At 43.5% G+C, this 14,952-nt stretch overlaps 1 protein-coding gene across 2 annotated transcripts in view; it reads left to right on the plus strand.

Annotated features, from left to right (window-relative positions):
• ZDHHC7 (zinc finger DHHC-type containing 7) overlaps positions 1 to 14,952 on the plus strand; it is a 90,269-nt gene that overhangs the window by 70,499 nt on the left and 4,818 nt on the right. For both annotated transcript variants that reach the window (XM_029608081.1, XM_029608083.1), the window contains exons 5-7: positions 789 to 885; positions 13,434 to 13,515; positions 13,986 to 14,116. In XM_029608081.1, the coding sequence (XP_029463941.1) occupies positions 789 to 885; positions 13,434 to 13,515; positions 13,986 to 14,116 (310 nt within the window). The remainder of the gene's footprint in view (positions 1 to 788; positions 886 to 13,433; positions 13,516 to 13,985; positions 14,117 to 14,952) is intronic.

Genomic DNA, 14,952 nt, shown 5'->3' on the forward strand with positions numbered 1-14,952 from the left:
GAAATAATGGTGAGAGCTCCTGGATAGGTTTTGGTAACAACTTGTAAAACTGTCCCCAAATATTCTGGAAGAGCCGTTTCTTCAGAGGATTAAATCGCCGAAACATGGAACCATATTCCAACTGGAAAAGTTCTGTCATTAAAGTTTGCCATTGCGCTTGAGTTGGGGATTTGGCCTCAATCCATTGTAGAAGAATGCATTTTTTCGCAATTAAGCAGGCCTTTGATACAAACAAAATATTCTCCACATTGATACTCGAGTCCCCACTGTCAATATTTAAAATACAGAAGGAACAGGACCAGTGGATTTCAATGCCTTCCAGCGTTGAGAGCAACTTCCGAATACTGTCCCAGAAGACCTGCAGCATTGGACATTCCCACAGACAGTGGATCAGGGTCGCCGGCGAGAAGGAGCACTTAAGGCACACATCAGAAGGAATGAGACCCAACTTCTTTGCCCGGGCTGGTGCAATTATCGTTCTGTGAAATATACGTTGCTGCAGCTCGCGAAGGGACACATTGGATGTGACCTTAAAAATATACATGTAAGCATATTGAAGTGTCCGAATAGTTATGTCCTCAGTACTATCCATATTTTTATGCGTATACTATAAAGTCCGGGAGTTACACTCATAACTCTGAAACTAATGCACATCCCTAATGCTAATCACAAGTTGGTTGTAGGTTGTTGCATTATAACATTAGCACTAGATGTATTTAATGGATATTTTGAGCTATTAATGGAATTTTGATAAAATTATTGGGGGGGTTTCTTCTGTTTTCCACTAGTATTTGCAAACGATGTATTCGGAAGATGGATCACCACTGTCCTTGGGTGAACAATTGTGTGGGAGAAAAGAATCAGAGGTTTTTTGTGCTGTTTACTGTGAGTATGGATTTATGTTTGAGCCTTGTGCACTGCATTGTCAGTCTTGAATTCTTTCCTGTTAAAAAAAAAAAAAAAAAAGCTTGTTTCACAAAGAGATGCTGCAGTATATGTTTTGCGGTGAAAATACCAAACATTCAAAAAAGTCCCAATGCCATGCTCTGTGCTATGGAAGAAAGGACCTCTGTACAGATTTTTCAATCTCATTTTGGAATTATAACCTAAAGAGTTCTGTGATCTCAATCATGGGTCCAAAAACCTCCACCCTCCCTATTTTTTTTTTTTAATTTTATTTTCATCCACATTTTTTATTTCTTTCTAAGGTTTCATTAAAAATTGCATATCCAACTCAATGTCCGTGCCTGATCATTAATATTATAAAACCATTTGTAGTTTACTTAGCTTCTCTTTGTAACTCATTTTTTAATAGATAACAATGTGTTAAGAATTTGGCTGTTCCATCACTTTGCTGATTATCCACTGAATCACTGCACCAACGCTGACAGCGTTTCACCACAACATTTGATTCAGGGTTTTCTCTACAAATATGAAATCAGAATGGATCAATGTGATATGCTCAACTCCACACTAAATTAGTATAGAAATCTACACTTACTTTATCACGAACCCATCTGTGTTCAATGGCGGTATAATTCAAATGGATGCTTTCAGCCCTATTTGTAGTCAAAGGATCCCACAGCAACCAATTACTATCTATGAAAGCCAACCAATAAAAATTGATGTTACACACGTTTAGTCTTATCCCATTGGTTACTTCCTTATGAATTGAATCCTCCTTGAATTTATATTGAATCCCATTCAATAGCTGCATTTATCCCTCTCGGGTGTACTGTATACAAATGGAATACCATGGTTGCTCTTTCCTGATTAGGACTGCTTCAGTATTACCTCCTCGAGGATGGTTTTTTGACAACTTCAATCATAAAACATTGAAGCTGTTCTCATGTATGATTATAACTTAATCAGTGGTTAACCATAAGTGCCAAAAGCTTTTTTTTTTTTTTTTTTTTTTTTTAAATGGAGACAGCACCTGTGTTCTATTAACCTGAGCGAAACAACCTATTAATTTTTCTTATATACATAAGATCACATGGACATTTAATCATGGACAGTACTGCCGAAGTTGCAGAAGTAGAAAAATCATACTGTTTCTTTATTGAAGGATCGATAAAAGATTTCACTTGAATTTTCACACTACATACAGAACACAGTCCACATTTGAAATGTCCTACCAATGGTATCCTAGACATCATTTGAGAATCAACATTACCAACACTGCATAAAGTTGATGGAGATAATTATTCTTTTAATTGCAACTTCTTGTATACGCCATCCTTATAGTTCTTCCTTGAAAACATGGAATTGTCTGTACTACTGCCCAATGACTCTATATGATTTTTCGAACCCCAATGATGAATATCTGGTTACATACGTAAATACTGCTTCATCTTTTTTCTTTCTTTCTTTCTTTTCATTAATAAAAGATCCCTATTAACATATTTAGCTCTTTTCTAAGCATTTTTTACACATGGCGCTGGATATCCTCTGGACAAAATGTTATTTCCAATTTTTTTAGCAGCTTTCTTAAAGTTATTCATGTCTGAACAATGCTTTCTGCATCTAAAAAACCAAGATACAGGTAAGTTGTTTTTTAACGGTATTGGATTAACAACTGTTGTAATGTAACACTAGGTTTTTATCCATAGGTTTAATTTACAAAGACGTTTGTAAATAACCTATTGCATCCTTCTGACTCCTCAAGTCCAAAAAAAAGCAATGCTCGATTCATGGAATTCCAAACTGAATAGTATATTGTATTCACATGAATTAGTCCATTCATGAAAATCTTTAAGTTTTTTCATTGTACTTGACCATAATAAAAACACATCATCGATGTATCTTTTCCATATAGGAATTTTCTTAATAAATGGTGAATTCTGTACCCAACATTTTTCAAAGTAAGCCATATGTAAGTTGGCAAAGGAAGATACAAATGAAGCTCCCATTACTGTCCCCGATATTTGCTTGTCCAGACATCCTTCAAACATGAAAAAATTGTCTTTCAATCCTATCCCAGCAAGTTTTGCAATGAATTGTGTAGGAACTTGATGAGGATATGGACGAGTATCTGTCTCCCTAATAATATTAATTGCTGCATCTTGTGGTATGTTCGTATACAGAGACAAAGCATCTCTAGTAACAAGTAAACAATCAGAATACTGATCTTCCAGTTCTCCCAACATCTTCATGAAGTGAATCTCAAATATACTAAAGAATTGATGGTATAAATTCTTTTAGAATCTGATCCGTAAATATGGATAATACTTCCAACAGTGAAGCATTTGCTGATACTATAGGTTGCCCTAGAGGCTTTTGTATATTCTTATGAATCTTCAGCAGGATGCATATGACTTATACACAGGAAAACTTGACATTCAGAAATTTAAATTCCTTCTTAGTTAAATACCCATTTTCCATGCATTTAAAGAGTGATTGCAATCTCTTTGTTGGATCCAATCTGATACATTCATAATGTGTTTGTACAGATAATTGCCTTTCAGTTTCCTGAACATAATCAGAATGATCCATAATAACTATGGCCCCACATTTATCAACTTGTTTAATTACTGTGGTCTAATCTCTAGATAACTGCTTCATCACTATCCTCTCATTCATACTTTATTATGACATTTCAAGAAAAGAACTTCCAATTCTCAAATATCACTTAGAACAAGTTCTCTGAATGCATAAAGAGCTGGATCTAATTGTCGCAGAGGACTCCACATGGAATGATTTTGTACAATGGATTGCATCGACATTGACAGAGGATTTAATGAAAAATGATTCAAAAACAAAGTTCTCAAAAAATGATGTATATTGATACGTAATTGGAGAGTATCATGTGTAGTACATGGTAAAAAAGATAATCCTTAATTTACAATGAATTTTCTGATTGAGTTAAATTACAGTTTAATAAATTCACTACTACGGATTCTGAGCATGCATCTGATGAGTCACAGATCTGATGCATGTTTGTAATAGAAGTTGGCCCCTTCTGGTTTTCTACCTGCCTCTTACGCTCGTACTTCTTCTTTGTCTAAAAATCTGCATCAAGGTCCGTCCTTCAGTAGCATAGCATGGTGAATGGCATTGGGACTTTTTTGACTGTTTGGTGAATCACACTAGTCCTTTTTTTCTCCTTTTTGTTTTTTGATGTTGCGATGAAAATAGTCATTCCCTATAGCTAGCTGAAAATCTCTAGCTTTGTGAAAGTCCTATGGCTGTTTGTTTCATACCCATTTAATGGGGAGCAATTATTTTTCTGAATATGGAAAACATCAAGGAGCCAAATGACCATCTCAGCAGCTTGATCTTGATCCCTTTTACTGCCTGACCTTGTTCTGTAAAACTTCTGCTGTCCTTTACATTCGGTCCTGAATCGCGCCATAAGCCAAGACATAGAAGTGCCAACGTGGCATGCAAGGATATGCTGATTCACTGTTTTCCTAGCATGTATCAGATGGACTCAGGACCAATGGGTATAGTGTGCTCCTGATAGCAGTTGGGAGACAGAGTCAGATTTCAATCTGACGTCAGCCTACATATACCCGTACAGGAAGCTTAGCTCTTCAGTATTTCTCCATCTCCTAAGCAGTTATGGACACTACACACGCTTGCACAGCGTTAGAAAATCCAAACCAAAGAAGAAAGAAAATAAGAACATAAGAAAATGCCATACTGGGTCAGACCAAGGGTCCATCAAGCCCAGCATCCTGTTTCCAACAGTGGCCAATCCAGGCCATAAGAACCTGGCAAGTACCCAAAAACTAAGTCTATTCCATGTAACCATTGCTAATGGCAGTGGCTATTCTCTAAGTGAACTTAATAGCAGGTAATGGACTTCTCCTCCAAGAACTTATCCAATCCTTTTTTAAACACAGCTATACTAACTGCACGAACCACATTCTCTGGCAACAAATTCCAGAGTTTAATTGTGCGTTGAGTAAAAAAGAACTTTCTCCGATTAGTTTTAAATGTGCCCCATGCTAACTTCATGGAGTGCCCCCTAGTCTTTCTACTATCCGAAAGAGTAAATAACCGATTCACATCTACCCGTTCTAGACCTCTCATGATTTTAAACACCTCTATCATATCCCCCCTCAGCCATCTCTTCTCCAAGCTGAAAAGTCCTAACCTCTTTAGTCTTTCCTCATAGGGGAGTTGTTCCATTCCCCTTATCATTTTGGTAGCCCTTCTTTGTACCTTCTCCATCGCAATTATATCTTTTTTGAGATGTGGCGACCAGAATTGTACACAGTATTCAAGGTGCGGTCTCACCATGGAGCGATACAGAGGCATTATGACATTTTCCGTTTTATTCATCATTCCTTTTCTAATAATTCCCAACATTCTGTTTGCTTTTTTGACTGCCGCAGCACACTGTACCGACGATTTCAATGTGTTATCCACTATGACACCTAGATCTCTTTCTTGGGTTGTAGCACCTAATATGGAACCCAACATTGTGAAATTATAGCATGGGTTATTTTTCCCTATATGCATCACCTTGCACTTATCCACATTAAATTTCATCTGCCATTTGGATGCCCAATTTTCCAGTCTCACAAGGTCTTCCTGCAATTTATCACAATCTGCTTGTGATTTAACTACTCTGAACAATTTTGTGTCATCTGCAAATCTGATTATCTCACTCGTCGTATTTCTTTCCAGATCATTATAAATATATTGAACAGTAAGGGTCCCAATACAGATCCCTGAGGCACTCCACTGTCCACTCCCTTCCACTGAGAAAATTGCCCATTTAATCCTACTCTCTGTTTCCTGTCTTTTAGCCAGTTTGCAATCCACGAAAGGATATCGCCACCTATCCCATGACTTTTTACTTTTCCTAGAAGCCTCTCATGAGGAACTTTGTCAAACGCCTTCTGAAAATCCAAGTATACTATATCTACCGGTTCACCTTTATCCACATGTTTATTAACTCCTTCAAAAAAGTGAAGCAGATTTGTGAGGCAAGACTTGCCCTGGGTAAAGCCATGCTGACTTTGTTCCATTAAACCATGTCTTTCTATATGTTCTGTGATTTTGATGTTTAGAACACTTTCCACTATTTTTCCTGGCACTGAAGTCAGGCTAACCGGTCTGTAGTTTCCCGGATCGCCCCTGGAGCCCTTTTTAAATATTGGGGTTACATTTGCTATCCTCCAGTCTTCAGGTACAATGGATGATTTTAATGATAAGTTACAAATTTTTACTAATAGGTCTGAAATTTCATTTTTTAGTTCCTTCAGAACTCTGGGGTGTATACCATCCGGTCCAGGTGATTTACTACTCTTCAGTTTGTCAATCAGGCCTACCACATCTTCTAGGTTCACCGTGATTTGATTCTTACCTCTACAAGACAAGCTCCGCTCTCCTGCGGTGATGCCTAAGGGTCCCTCCCCCAGTCGAGAATTCCTAAGGTGATTTCCGAGATCCCTCAGAGGTGAGCCTCGGTCTGGTAGCCGGTTCTCGGTGTGGACTTAGCCCCCAGAGCGGCTGAGAGGCAGTGGGCGCGATACCGAGCGCGACGGTGAAGGTATTTACCCTCTCCCCCCGCAGCTGGAGACCGCCCGGCACAAGACCGGGAAGCGCTGAGACAAGGTAAGGTAGAAAGCTTTCTTAAAGTCTCCGGTCTCCGAGGCTCGCATAGCCGCACAGATTGTCCTTCCGGTGTCTGTTAAATCAGGTTGAGCAGCCCCGTTCCGGTGCAAGGGTCCACACACGTGGAGACCTTCCGGGGGGGTCGCCATCTTGCCCGCGTGGTTGTCTGCGCCATTTCCCCCCTTGATTGCCGTATTGTCCGCACAACTGAGCCGTGCGCACAGTGGCGAGCCAGGCGCACAAACGACTTGAGCGCACAACGGCGTGCGCATCTGCGCCGTATGCACAGCAATACGCACAATGGTGCCGGCGCACAGCAGCACGCACAACGGTGCCGGGTGCACATATAGGCCTCTGCGCACAGTGGTGCGCGAATCTCCACTAAGCGCACAAATAGCGGCCTACATGCACATCTTTCGCATCCTGCACACACATCGAGGCACCCGGAGCGCACAACTAAGCCTCCCGGCGCGCGCACCTACGCGCACTGACGAGTTTTGAGCCACTCCACACACACAAACCATGGCACCGCCGGCCAGGAAAGCCAAGGGACAAGCCCTCTGCCCAGCCTGTCACCTGAGAGCTGCACAATCCCAAGTGGCCTCTGCCCTATGCCTGCAGTGCGAAAAGGCTCAACAAGAACTGAAGCAAGGCCCTTTTCAGACAGTTGGTTCCACCAACGATAGCACCCTGGACCTCTGTATCCCGGGCACCTCGGGGAAGCCCTCTGGATTCAATATGGACCCAGGGACCTTTTCCTGGGTGGAATTCTTCAAAGGCCTGCAAACTTTTGTACAGGTGCAATCGGTTCCACGTATGACACAACCACAGCCTCCACCAGAAGAGCAAAACCTTCCAAGCCCCTCTCGGATACCCCGAGTCGCGTCACTTCCGGACAAATGCCTCCCCTTAGGGGATACAGACACCTCGGGGGAAGAGCCTGGCTCCCTGGAGGAAGGGGAAATCTCTCCATGGATGGAACCATACCGAACCATGATGCGATTCTTCTCCAAAGACAAGTTACCAGATCTCGTGTCTCTGAGTCTGAAAACGCTGGCCATTCCAGGCACAAGTACCACAGCGGAGCCTAAGACGAACCCAGTTTTGGTCGGTCTCCGTCAGGCCTCATGCTATTTCCCAATGCTACAGGCCGTACAACAACATTGACCTGGAATGGAATGCCCTGGAGGCCAGCTTCAAAGGAGGACAGGCTCTAGAAGCCCTATACCTCCTGGAACCCACGGCCAAAGAACTCCTAGGGTTCCCGAAACTGGACGCCATGGTCTGCACTGTCTCAAAGCGCACTACCATTCCAGTCAAAGGAGGAGCTGCACTCAAGGATGCACAGGACAGACGTCAGGAATCCATCCTTAAACAATCATTTGATGTCGCGGCAGTGTCCCTGCAGATTGCTTCCTGCTGCGCCGTGGTGACACAAGCCTGCTTGCTTCTATCCAGGGACGCAAACACTTCCGCCGAAACATTAGAACCGGCGATATCTTTCCTCACGGATGTGACCTCTGACCTGGTGCGTATCTCAGCCAGGGGCATTTCATCCATAGTGGCAGCCAGAAGGCAACTATGGCTCCAGAATTGGTCAGCCGATGCCACCTTCAAGATGAAACTCACGAGAATGCCCTTTTAAAGGATCTCTCCTGTTCGGAAGAGAACTGGAGAAGTTAGCCAACAAATGGGGAGAATCCCCAGTACCTCGATTACCAGAGTACAGGAACAAAAGAAACCAACGCCCCTCTCCCCGAAGAAACAAGGGCAGAGGAGCCCAGCATTTTAGACCATACAAAAACACATATCAAGCATCTTGCCCTGCTGGCAGGGGCCAGTCCTTCCATAACAAACACTAGAGGAGAGCCAACTCAGGTACCGGCCCCGGCCACACCCCACAATGAGAATCAGCAGACCCATAAACAGGAAGAAGCCTTAGGGGGCAGACTTTACCCTCTTCTACCAAAGATGGGTCGAGATAACGTCGGACAAGTGGGTCCTAACCACCATTCGAGAGGGATACTATCTGGACTTCCACAGCATCCCTCCAGACAAATTTGTGAGATCGCCGTGCCACTCCCTCTCCAAGAGGACAGCAGTGGAATCCACATTGACAAAACTACTCAGCCTAAAGGCGATAACCTTGGTGCCCAAACACCAACAAAATACTGGTCACTATTCCATCTATTTTATCATCCCCAAGAAGGAGGGAACATTCCGGCCCATCCTGGACCTCAAGACCGTCAATCGCTACCTGAGGGTACCTCACTTCCGCATGGAAACCCTATGTCCCGTCATAAGGGCAGTACAACCGGGAGAATTCCTGACTTCTCTGGATCTGTCCGAAGCCTATCTCCACATCCCGGTCCATCACGCCCATCAGCGCTTCCTATGCTTTGTGATACTGGACTATCATTACCAGTTCCGGGTGCTACCCTTCGGACTAGGTACAGCCCCTCGGACGTTCACCAAGATCATGGTGGTAGTGGTGGCAACACTGAGGAAAGAAGGAATCCTCGTACACCTGTATCTGGACAATTGGCTGATCAGGACAAAATCTCCAGAGGAAAGTTACCAGGCAACCACCAGATTCAAGAATCTACTACAGAATCTTTGGGTGGGTCGTCAACACAACCAAGAGCTGCCTGCAGTCCTCCCAATCGCTAGAGTACCTGGGAGTCCGGTTCGACACCAGACAAGATGGTTATTTTTCCCCCTACAAGGAGAAGGAAACGGATGGACCAATTGTGAAAACTGTTGAACAATGCTCGCTCCAAGGTATGGAACTATCTCCAAGTTCTCGGTCTCATGACATCAACCCTAGAAGTTGTCCCATGGGCAAGGGCCCACATGCACCCACTACAACGTTCCCTACTGTCACGATGGAACCCGATGTCCCAGAACTACTCCATTCGCCTCCAGCTACCAGCAGAGGTTCGGACCCAGCTCCAATGGTGGCTACAGGAAGACCACCTGAGCAAGGGAGTAAGACTATCCCCACCGACCTGGATCTTGCTCACCATAGATGCGAGCCTGAGAGGGTGGGGAACCCATTGCCAGTAACTGATGGCCCAGGGGCAATGGAACAAGGAAGAGTCGGGATGGAATATAAACCAACTCGAGCTGTCAGACTTGCCTGCCTGCAATTCAGTCACAGACTCCTGGGCGAATCTCTCAGAGTAATGTCGGTCAACGCCACAACAGTTGCCTACATCAATCGCCAGGGAGGAACCAGAAGCCAACCCGGTCCAACGCCCAAGTTCCCAATTTCTTCAGCTGCAGACGAGAACTGCAATCCCGGGGAATCAACGCCCTCGTCCAGACCTGGCCACAGGAAGTCCTGCTGTATGCCTTTCCCTCATGGCCACTACTGGGCAGGATCATCCGCAAGATAGAACGCCATAGGAGGCTAGTACTTCTAGTGGCCCCAGACTGGCCAAGAAGGCCATGGTACGCAGATATGCGAAGACTTCTTGCAGGGAACCCCTGTGCCTACCTCCACACAGGGACCTTCTCCGGCAAGGACCGATCCTCCACGAAGACCCAACTCTATTCTCTCTTACAGTCTGGCCATTGAGAGGACTCCCCTGAAGAAGAGCAGATACTCTAAGGCAGTGATTGACACCTTGCTCCGGGCATGCAAGTTTTCCACATCTCTAGCTTACATACGAATATGGAAACTATGCGAAGCATGGTGTGAGGACAGCGAAATCCTTCTGCGGACAGTCAAAATCCCCATGATCCTGGAATTTCTGTAGGACGGCTTGAAGAAGGGGTTGTCTCTCAACTCCCTCAAGGTTCAGGTGGCCGCGCTAGCCTGCTTCAGAGCCAAAGTGGACGGCATCAGTCTATCAACCCATCCAGATGTTTCCCGTTTCCTGAGAGGGGTCAAACAAATCCAACCACCCCTAAAGTGGCCGGTGCCCCTATTGTAGGTTACTATGGAATCTCAATCTAGTACTAGACTTCCTAGCGGGAGCTTCCTTCAGACCTACTTGCAGTCTTTCACTACGGCTACTGACCTTGAAGACTGCATTCCTAGTGGCAATATGTTCAGCCTGTCGCATCCCTGAGCACCAAGCCCTATCCTGTCGAGAACCATTCCTCAGGTTCACACCGGGATCCATACAACTACGCATGGTCCCCTCTTTTCTTCCGAAGATGGTTTTTCAATTTCATCTCAACCAAACCATATCTCTACCATCTCCAGATGAACATAAGGAATCGGAAGACTCACGTCGTCTTTGCCACCTAAACATAGAAACATAGAAACATAGAAATGACGGCAGAAGAAGACCGAATGGCCCATCCAGTCTGCCCAGCAAGCCTCACACATTTTTTCTCTCATTCTTATCTGTTACTCTTAGCTCCTTGTTCTATTCCCCTTCCACCCCCACCATTAATGTAGAGAGCAGTGATGGAGCTGCATGCAAGTGAAATATCTAGCTTGATTAGTTAGGGGTAGTAGGGGCAGAACCGCCGCGATAAGCAAGCTACACCCATGCTTATTTGTTTTACCTAGACTATGTTGTACAGCTCTTGTTGGTTTTTTGTTTTTTTTTTCTTCTCCCCTGCTGTAGAAGCAGAGAGCCATGCTGGATATGCATTGAAAGTGAAGTATCAGGCACATTTGGTTGGGGTAGTAACCGCCGTAACAAGCCAGCTACTCCTCGCTTTGTGATTGCGAATCCTTTTTTTTCTTCACCCCTGTCGTTGAAGCTATGCAGGATATGCGTGAAGCATCAGTTTTTTGTTTTTGGTTTTTTTTTTTTTTTTTTCCCCCTGCCGTTGAAGCAGAGAGCTATGCTGGAAATGCGTGATGTATCAGTCTTTCTCCCATGCCGATGCAGCAGAGAACCATGCTGGATATGCATGGAAAGTGAAGTATCAGGCACATTTGGTTTGGGGTAGTAACTGCCGTAACAAGCCAGCTACTCCCCGCGTTTTGAGTGCGAACCCTTTTTCTTCTCCTTTGCCGTTGTAGCAGAGAGCTCTGCTGGATGTGTGAAGTATCAGTTATTCTTCTCCCCTGTCATTGAAGCAGAGAGCTATGCTGTATATGCATTGAAAGTGAAGTATCAGGCATATTTGGTTTGGGGTAGTAACCGCCGTAACAAGCCAGCTACTCCCCTCTTTATGAGTGCAAATCCTTTTTTCCATTACCTCTTGCTGTTGAAGCTTAGAGCGATGTAGGAGTCACAGTAAGCATGTGTATGTTTATTTAGTAAGGGTATTGTGTCAATAGCCATCATTCTGGCGAGTCACCCACTCTTCATTGGTGGCCTCTTGACTTTATGGATCCGCAGTGTTTATCCCACGCCCCTAAAGGTCGGCAGACTCCTAGTCCGATACCTGGAAAGATCGGAATCTGTACGAAAGACGGACCACCTATTCGTCCTTCACAGCGGGAAGAAACAAGGGGAAGCGGCTTCGCGGGCAACAATAGCCCGCTGGATCAAAGACGTAATCAAGGCGGCCTACGTAGAGGCAGGGAAGCCTCCACCTCTACAAGTCAAGGCCCATTCTACAAGGGCCCAGGCAGTGTCCTGGGCAGAAACCAAGATGTTGTTACCCGCCGAGATCTGTCGGGCAGCGACGTGGTCCTCCATACATACCTTGTCCAGGTTCTACTGCCTGGATGTCCAGGCCCGGGAGGACACATCATTTGCAAGGACAGTACTAAGTGGGCCACGGGCAGTCTCCCACCCAGTTCGAGAGTAGCTTTTGTACATCCCATTGGTCCTGAGTCCATCTGCTACACACTAGGAAATGGAGAAATTACTTATCTCATAATTTCATTTTCCTTAGTATAGCAGATGGACTCAGCATCCCACCCATGGCTGCCCCAAAATCAGGAAACCTCGGGTAACAATCCCTGAGAGCAAGACAAGCACGGGTAAGCCAGGTATTACCCCTAGTTCAAGACACCCATAGTTGCCGGGTGTCGGCGTTTTTCGGTTGAGTGCACTGGCGGTCTCCAATTTGGAAATCAGTTGAACCAGTTCTAGTTATTCAAGTTAACCAAGTTAATAAAATTATTAGGGCACACATATATCCACAATTGCTTTTCGAGGAGAATACTGAAGAGCTACGCTTCCTGCATGGGTATATGTAGGCTGACTCCGTCTCCCAATTGCTATCAGGAGTACAATATTCCCATTGGTCCTGAGTCTATCTGTCTACACTAAGGAAAATGAAATTATCAGGTAAGTAATTTCTACAATTCCCACAGAAAATGTGTGCTGGTAAATAGTTTGATTCATCTGGCAACTAGTCTTGATAGTCATGTGGTCTACAAAACATTTTTCCCTGACTATATTTCTGCTTAGGTACCCTCATCTCAAATACATTTTTAAATCCTATTTGAATTTTGAAAATAATGCTCAAACTACACCACCTCGTTAACTCTGAAACAAAAGCAAAAGCCTCCTCCATCGATTAGACTGTTATTATATTACAACCTTGCAGAAGAAAACAGTTTTCAGCACCAGCTATTCTGATATCTTTAGTACAGATTTCTCCATATGCAGTGGTGACTTCGGTTCAGGGGTAGGTAATGCTGGTCCTTGCGTGCAGCAAACAGATCTGGTTTTCAGGATATCCACAAGGAATATGTATGAGATTGTGTTTGCATGCACTACCTCCATTGAATACGAAACTATCTCATGCACATTCCTTGTGGATATCCTGAAAACCAGACCTGTTTGTGGCTCTCATGTGCTGCAGAGTTGTCCATCCCTACTTTATTTCAACTATTGAACGCCCACCGGAAAACGCCATATCAGGTTGCGTGACATTCCAGCTTGTGTTACCTGTCTGCCTACCCAAGGTGATCCCAGATGTTTCTCTCTTCTTTCCAGATGTATATAGCTTTAATTTCTGCCCATGCCCTTGTCCTGTGTGGGTTTCAGCTGTTCTTTTGTGTCCGTGGGCAATGGACTGGTAAGCAAATATTTTACTGTTTTTCTTGCTTATATAACATTGATGTCAAATTCGTAGTGTGCACTACTATTGTAGTTTCCAACCTAAATTAACACATAATCTCAGATACTTTTGAAATGGAAATTTGGTGTGAGACCATTAATAACTTTGCTGAAGAATTTTATCTGAGATTCATTAAAAAGAGTTTATTGGCAGTACGTCATGATCGTGATGATGTGAGATTTCTTACTGTTTCTTGGTAAAATCAAATAAATTAAAAGTATCTGTTGTGACCTTGGTGAAGGAATTTCCACTTCAGGGGTAATAAAAACCATTTAGCAACGTCCCCAAGGCAGTTATTTTAAAGTTCAATGTCACATTGTGTGTAGCAGCCAAAGCTTCATGTGATCTGAAATGTGCCCAACAATGACCTATTTTGGTCCTGTTTCTCTTTCCCCAGTCTCCGGTAACTGTGTTTCTCCCTTTGACAGAATGCAGTCATTTTTCTCCACCTGTAACCGTGATTCTGATGATCTTCCTGTGCCTTGAGGGTCTTCTGTTTCTTACTTTTACTGCAGTTATGTTTGGCACCCAAATCCACTCAATATGCAACGATGAAACGGTAAGACGACTTTCACTATCATCTTTGGCTTCCTTTGGTCTAAATATTACGCTGGTTTTGGCTCTAGGATTTTTCGTGCGTCTGACTTCCAACCCAAAGGCCTTGCAAACTGAGACATCGGCTTTGGGTGGTCTCCTCAAGATTTAATGGCTTGCAGTTCAACTGCGTCTAAGGTAGTATGCTTGCTATGTTTGTTGACTTGAATATGTAGAAACAAGTATCAACAAACAAATTGGAGGCTGTAGTCCAAAGTGATTTTTAGATTAAAAATTGCTATATTGTTTATTGTTTGTTTACTATTGTTGTGCAATGCCTTTTTGCCCTCCAGGGAGAAGACGGTTAACACATTTTAAAAATAGGTTATCTTTTTATTTTATTTATGTAACACAATTGTTACCTGCTTTTGAATGCTACGGTTCCTTCACCATTTCCATGCAAAATGAGCTAAGCATGAAGCAGCCTGCATCTGTGAGTAAAGTACAGGTTACATTACGAGGGTGGGGTATTTGTTTTCAAAGCTGTAAAGTTATAAAGTAAAAAGTTAAACTGCAGAAAAAGTCTCAATTTCTGCTATGGGCTGCAACAAAAGCGCAGAGGTAAATTTTAAAAGCACTTGTGCACGTAAAATTAGCATATATGCTTGTAGGAGGCTGGTACTCGCATAATCACTATTTTATAAACATTATTTATTATTATTATTATTATTTTTTTATATATATACCGACATTCGATCTCAATTGAGACATCACACCGGTTTACATTCAGGTACTGTAGGTATTTCTCTATCCCCAGAGGGCTTACAATCTAAGTTTTTGTACCTGAGGCAATGGAGGGTA

Source organism: Rhinatrema bivittatum, chromosome 7 (genome assembly GCF_901001135.1).
Source record: "Rhinatrema bivittatum chromosome 7, aRhiBiv1.1, whole genome shotgun sequence".
NCBI classification, from domain to species: Eukaryota; Metazoa; Chordata; class Amphibia; order Gymnophiona; family Rhinatrematidae; genus Rhinatrema; species Rhinatrema bivittatum.